Source organism: Olea europaea, unplaced genomic scaffold, assembly GCF_002742605.1.
Source record: "Olea europaea var. sylvestris unplaced genomic scaffold, O_europaea_v1 scaffold1763, whole genome shotgun sequence".
Taxonomy (NCBI): domain Eukaryota; kingdom Viridiplantae; phylum Streptophyta; class Magnoliopsida; order Lamiales; family Oleaceae; genus Olea; species Olea europaea.
The window spans coordinates 57277-64422 of record NW_019235355.1 but is presented as its reverse complement, the minus strand read 5'-3'; the positions used below and the strand labels follow the sequence as shown (position 1 = coordinate 64422).

The 7146-nt window shown below is 31.5% G+C and overlaps 1 protein-coding gene across 1 annotated transcript; it reads right to left on the bottom strand.

Annotated features, from left to right (window-relative positions):
• Window positions 1-5738: 5738 nt before the first annotated feature.
• Window positions 5739-6449, bottom strand: LOC111378061 (cyclin-dependent protein kinase inhibitor SMR6-like). Its single transcript, XM_023001230.1, has one exon. The coding sequence runs from the start codon at window positions 6283-6285 to the stop codon at window positions 5992-5994; it is 294 nt and encodes a 97-aa protein (XP_022856998.1). The 5' UTR covers window positions 6286-6449; the 3' UTR covers window positions 5739-5991.
• Window positions 6450-7146: the final 697 nt, after the last annotated feature.

Sequence of the window (7146 nt, the reverse complement as noted above, 5' to 3'; positions counted from 1 at the left end):
TGTCAGGTGAGTGATTGGATTTGAATAAAGTAGGAGAAACCAGAATAACCTCGATTGGTTAAACCATAAATTAATGTAGACCCATAAACCAAAGTGTCTTGATGAATAAATTAGAGATGATTTAACAACTATAGGAGAACATTGAGATAAGTGGAGGCTCCGTGCATGAATTACGCTGTGTGGATTACCTAGACAAGTGAGATGAAAACTAAGAGAAAGTCTTCAATTGGGGGGTTGATTCGAGAGACCAAATGTCTAGAAAAAAATAAAAAGGGGCATAATTTTTGGGATCCAAAAATGGGACACCTTTCCAAACTTTTATGACTCAAGCAAGTAAGCCTGTAAGGATATCTCAAAACCTGGTGCTCTAAAGCCAACTGGTTTGGGAGACACCAGCCCAAAACTCGTTACAGGGGTTATATAGAAAGCAAGAGGGAAAGAAATTAATAAAAAGTCATCTGATCGAGCCTTTATAACTCGAGCGAATAAGCCTGCAAGGGTTTAAAAACCTGGTGCTCTAAAGCCAACTGGTTCGGGAGTTACCGGCCTAAAGCTCGCTACAGGGATTATATAGAAAACAAATGAGAAGATGACATTAAAAAAGTAATAAAAAATACAGCGTATGATAGTATAAAAAAAGCCCTTAGACATCTGGTTGATTATAATCACACCTTCAAGGCGAGGCAAGTAATTTAGTTTAATCTTGAGTGTTAAAACAACCAAATCAAGGAGAGCCTTCATTTGTTGACATGCGACCCTGTGGTGGTGAGATCTATCCAAACAAAGAGAGGGTAAGGATTACAATCACCTAAACTTTTAACTTTAAAACACAACCCCGGGATAGTTGAGTGAAAAGAATAAGTTTGGTGGGTTGTGTAATGCTCCGAAAATTTTATTTTATTTATGATTAATCATTATTGTCTTGGCTTTGGGGAGGGGATTACGTGTCTTAGTTTCAGTATAAGGTTTGGGGGATTTAATTGTCTTGACTTCCACCTCATTTGATAGATCATGCACATGTATTTTAAGGGAGCAAAACTTGCCTTAGTGCTAGAATTTCATTCAACCTCCCATAAAAAATATTACAGTTAATCAATAATTATAGAAAATTTTGGGGATCATTACCTAGAAATATCAATTTAATTTGCATATGCATGTGACTTGTAATATTTTTACATTTACGACTGGGTAGTTTGTAATTAACAATGCCCTTAAATATCTTCTTTCATATTAAGTAAATTTCTCACAAATTGCTAGACAAATGGTAAGACACGATTTGGGCCTCTGACAAATATTCTACATCCCCATCAAAGTTAATTATTTTGGGGTATATAGTCCAATTAAACTTATAATAAATTATATAATTATTTATTTTATTTTTATATGATTTTATGTTATTATATGATAACCTGTCATTTTATGTAAATTGATGCAAACTTGATTATTCTTATATTAAATAGATTATAATTAATTTAACTTGATTGATATCCAAACAAGGAGTTTTGTAATTGGACTGATTAACGGAACTAATTGGCGAGATTCTGCTGGTTAGGTTGCATATGTTATTTATTTGATATAATTATTTTACCGTGAATAATTATATTTTTACAGTTAAACGTATCTTGGACGAACGATCGACATGCCTATTAATTTAATTACGATATGTTTATAACTTTATTATAGTAGTTATATTTATACGTTATTACATGCTCACGATTCGTCTCGCTTTAGGATTCAACTTAGAAATCATATTAAAATACTGTCTCTTCTCGATCCGTGTATTTTGTATCATTTAATGTAAAAATAGCATGTGGAGAACATTATAATCTTGTAATTGGTAAATACTAATTTAAAGTGTTAATCAAGTAAATGAGGTAATTTTGGATGTTAAAAATTAATAAGCATAAATTGTGCCTAATTATCTATAATCATTAGGTCGAAAATGAAGACTTCTTACCTAGATTGACCACTGCCTTTTAAATGATTTAATAGTATAAAACGGGGCCTTGCTAAGTGATTAGCATCAATTATATTTATGAGACGTCATCAGTTTAAAATAATGTTCTCCTATGCATATTTACTTTTGCATTGGATTACACTTTTGGATGTTAAAAATTAATAAGCATAAATTGTGCCTAATTATCTATAATCATTAGGTCGAAAATGAAGACTTCTTACCTAGATTGACCACTGCCTTTTAAATGATTTAATAGTATAAAACGGGGCCTTGCTAAGTGATTAGCATCAATTATATTTATGAGACGTCATCAGTTTAAAATAATGTTCTCCTATGCATATTTACTTTTGCATTGGATTACACTTACTTTGATCAACTACACGTTCACATCCTCACAGTATCCAAAATCTTGATTTTTGCTTTGCAATCATCAATCAACTCATGATTTATCATAAAATATATTTTCGATAATTTTCTCGGCATATAGACTCGGCAACGGCGAAAGGTTTTGGGAATGTGAATTTCCTACTTCCAACAATTTTATTGTCAAAAGAGGTAGGATACTTTTATGTGCAAGTGATATGTCCTTTCAATATTATGATTTTTATGCGTGATATATTTCATGAAATGCTAATTGACCTACGGGTCCCAATGAAATGAAATGAAATGTGAAATATAATTTACAATTTAATTCATTAAAATATCGTTTTACATACTGAGTTCATTCCAATTTTCAAGTTTACATAATTAAGGTTTTACTAAATTAGGGTTTTTTTTAGAATAAATTTCTGTTTTGACAAATTTGTTTCGGTTAAGGCTAAAATAGTTAGAATTGAACTACTCAATCTCTGTGGGACGATATTCGAAACTTAACATTCCACTTTATTACTTGTTAACGAACCGTACACTTGCGGTGAATTAAATCGAAAAAAATATTTCGTAAACAGTGTCACAATGAGTTAATTTAATGAATGATCAACGAACTTTATTATAGGTTACTACCTGGTCAATGATCTTTAAAAAGTTATTCGTTGCTCACTGAACTTTGCTATAGATTACTACTTACTCATCAAATTTACAAAGTTACTCATTGTTCAACTAGATTTGAATAAAATTACTTGTTACTCATTAAACTTTGCAATAGGTAACACTCCTAGAAATGATATGGGTGATTAATGAGTAACCTTATTTAAAATTGGGTGAGCAATAAGTGATATTTTAAATTTTATTGAGTGAGTAGTAACTTATAACAAAATTCAATGAGCAAAGAGTAACCTTTTTTATCTCAGTGATCAAGTAGTAATCAATAACTAAGTTCAGTGATCCTTGATTAAATTAACTCGTGTAACAATAGTTCCATTATTATATAAATTCGTAATCATCGCGGCTCTAGATAAATAGTAACATTATTCTTTAATGAATTACCGACGAGATCAAGAATTGATGGGTACACTTTCACTACCAACATTTTAACTTCAAATCATGAGTTAAGACTCGATGAATTGGGCAATCTCATCGAACAGTTTACTGTATAGTATTGCTTAAGTGCATGTTTGGTATTGATTTTTCTTTTCAAAAAATTGATTTTTTTGACCGTTAATTCAATATTTCAGCTGTCATTTTTTGACTTCTTCTCTTATAGGTGAGACTCACTTTTCTCTTTAACGATCAAAAAATCAATTCTCAAAATCACTACCAAACAAGTCCAAAGTTAGCGAGGTTTTGTTGGGAATAAAGGGACTTCTCTTTATATGCGTGCTGGTTGGCCTTCCCTGCATTAACAAGGGTTAAGTAGGGGACGAAATGGGTAGACATTGAATTATTTAATTGTATGTTTGTTATATGAATTTTATACTCCGAGAAATATTCGTGGAAACTATTTGCCGGTTTCCCGCCAAAATGCTCCGGCGGAACAGTATTCTGAATGGTTGCCGGCCGGCAGTGGCGGCCCAGTGGCTTGCAACCGCGTGGAGACCAAAATATGGTTGCAAATATGATTTGGAAAAATTAAAATTCAAAAAAGGGGGGGAAGTAAAGAAAAATTAACGTTGTTATTCTCAAATATGGAATCTTATTCTTCATAGGATTCCTTTTTAATGCCATTAATTTGTGGATCACAATTCGTACCTTCTTTCTTCACCGTCTTTAATGCATTGGATTCCTATCCATTTATTTACCCTTTCATTAATTCCAATCCAATTATGTTATGGCATTTCTTTTCTTAAACTTAGCAGCTTATAATTAGTAAAAATTAATTAATTTGTTATAGAAAAGGCTTTTAATTTGCTCTTACCATTTAATCTTTCTTATTGTCCCCACACGCTAACAATTAGCAACTTTATTATGGAAACTCGGTTAAGATAACACTTTGTAATAGTATTTAAAGGTATAACTTTTCTGGAAATGTCTACATGTACATAATTATTGCACATAATGTTGTCCATAATATGGTGTGACAATCATTCAGTTATTAATGTGAAAGTGTGAGATTTGAATTAAAAATTGGATCCAGTGCTACATCTGATTATAGACACCATTATATAGATAATTATGTGCATGTAGTGCTTCCCAAATTTCTTTGAGTCAATCAGAAATAGTAACTACCACCAACATAAATATGGGACTTTTAAGGAAGTTGACTCTTTTTGTTCGTGTCTGTTGACTCTTTTGTTGCACTTGAGCATAATCTATACTAGTCTTTTATGTCTGCTAGAATAACATTTGATTAAATCTATTTTGATCTTGATATAACATTACGAAAGCAATACTCACCACCACGTCTAAATCTTGCTCCATTTTTATTCAAATACAAATTAAGGTATTGACCTCTGTATCGTTAAACAGTGTTCTAAAAAATGCAAAATGGAACTAGACAATAACATCAAACTTTGAGTTTTGATCCAAAATAAGCGAGGTATTTTTTTCTTATTTATTTATTTATTTATTATTATTATTAGGTAAAAATGTTCAAATTCATCCTTAAAAAATCTGAAGGGCGCTCAGATGAAAATAATACAGATTGTATATATCTATAAATAGAAGGGGTTGGTTTATTAAAGCCCAAATGACAAGAATCTGACAAAAACTTTAAATTCGGCTAGCATTAAAAATGGCTTTGTTATTGAATGCTAATCCCTATATAACTTTCTTTTATACTAAAGAAGCCATTGCATTTGGTGAACTTCCCCTTATCACCTTTTAAACAAATCACTTTGATTATGCATAAAATCTTCATTACTTTACCTTAGTTTATTCAGAATTAGCAAATAGCAATACTTTAATCTTCACAAAATTTAAGTAATCATCACCATAGCAATGTTTAACCTAGTCAACATTTTGACTTGTTCGTTCTTGTGTTGAACTTTTCTTTTCTTTCAGGTGAATTCAACTCCGACACGTTTGTCTCAAGTTAAAAGCAACTTCTTTTTAATTTGGCGCTTGTTTGAAATTATTTAAAAAGTTGTTAAAATTTGAGATTACAACTAATAATTAATTTTAACAACTTTTCAATTAAACATTTCATTAATTTTTATCAGAATCTACTCAAATATTTATCCAAGCTTTGTCAAACAATCCCTTAATTGGAAAATATACACGTACTCTCCAATAAGCTAATTGCACATACTAAAATAAGCTGCAAAAAAGTAGTTTTAATGTTAGAACGGCGAGAAAAAAAATGGTATCGTGAGTTTCAACAGAGGAGAGCCTAAAAGGCACAATATAGGAAAGAATTGAAAAACTGAACTTTCAATTAAGCAAATGAAACTTAGAACACCAGTCGATTCATAAATGATATTACCACCTATTCAATCAGAAAAACAACACATTCGCATGTTAAATTGGAATCCCATTCTCGCTAACAATTCTTGGTTTTCTAGGAAATTACAACTAAAAGGGTTTGCTTGACTCTTGAGTAGTAAGAATGAGTGATTGCTCTTCTTCTTCTTCTTCTGCGACCTGTTACCCCACTTAGCCTAAAATACTAATCACTATAACAATCAAAATAACCAAAAATAAATCATTAAATGACATTTTTATGCTCTCTCAGTATGGCGGATGAATATCGATTCCAACTCCGGCGGATTAAAGAATTCCCTAGTACCGTTAAAATGACATATGGCGGTTGGTCGGCGCTTCCTCGGTGCCGGCGGGCAAGGCAATTTCTCCGGTATCTTCGATTCTCGTGCAGTCGGAGTAGTAGTGCATTCACTATCTTCTTCAGATTCCTCTTTCATAGGCTCTTTGGATATTGATTTTAGTGGAGCCCGGATTACGATCCCGGATAAAACCCATTTCTTACCTTCTGATTCTTTGCCTCCGTAAATCATGTTTAATACAGTAAAAGAAGAAGAATAAGCTTGATTACGTACAAATTCTTATAAGCTGAGAAAGAAGGGGAAAAGTGATTTTTTGAGGTGCAAAATGAGAGAAAATTTTGTCTTTGAGAAAGAAAGAGAGATAGATTGACCTAATGGCGGACGTCAGCTGTCTAATAAAATATATAGTATAGAGAAATACATTCAAATGAGACAGTCAACTGATTTGAAGAGAGAAGGATGAAGCTGCCCGTCGAATTTGGGCAGCTGAAACCGAGTGAAAATTTTGAGATTTTGGCGCCAATTTCGGCGTTAGTATTTGGCCAGCGTAGCATAATAATAAGTAATTTTGTCTCAATCAAGGCTAAATATTTGCACACGACAAATAAATGTTTGATTACATGGAACTTCATTAACCTCTATTCATTTTTACATTTATATCCTTATAATTTTTATCATATTATTGTTATTATTGACGCTTCTTTTATTAGCACATCTTATCCCTATTAACAATTTCTGTTATAATTTTCGTCAGGTGAAAATAAAAAGAATTATTGTCCCTCATATGTTCGATTAAGAAACATATCTTTCTGTTGTTTTGAATGTAGTTTTGTACAAAAATGATCATAAGATTCTCTAATTAATAAAACGTTTTATGAGAAAAGAATGCAAATAAAAAAGTAAGGATAAATATAACAATGAATGAAGATTAATAACTTATAATATAATTAGAATGTGGTTCATCTATTAAAAATGCCATAGGAATATAACTACCATTTAAGTACACCAAAATACTTATAGGCCATTGTCTAGGTATTACCATTTGGCAAAATTCAGAAATAATCTAACTTTAATTTCAATCATATATATCAA

Excerpts from the sequence above, each read along its gene's own strand:
- LOC111378061 (XM_023001230.1), bottom strand. The coding sequence starts at position 6,285 with ATGATTTACGGAGGCAAAGAATCAGAAGGTAAGAAATGGGTTTTATCC.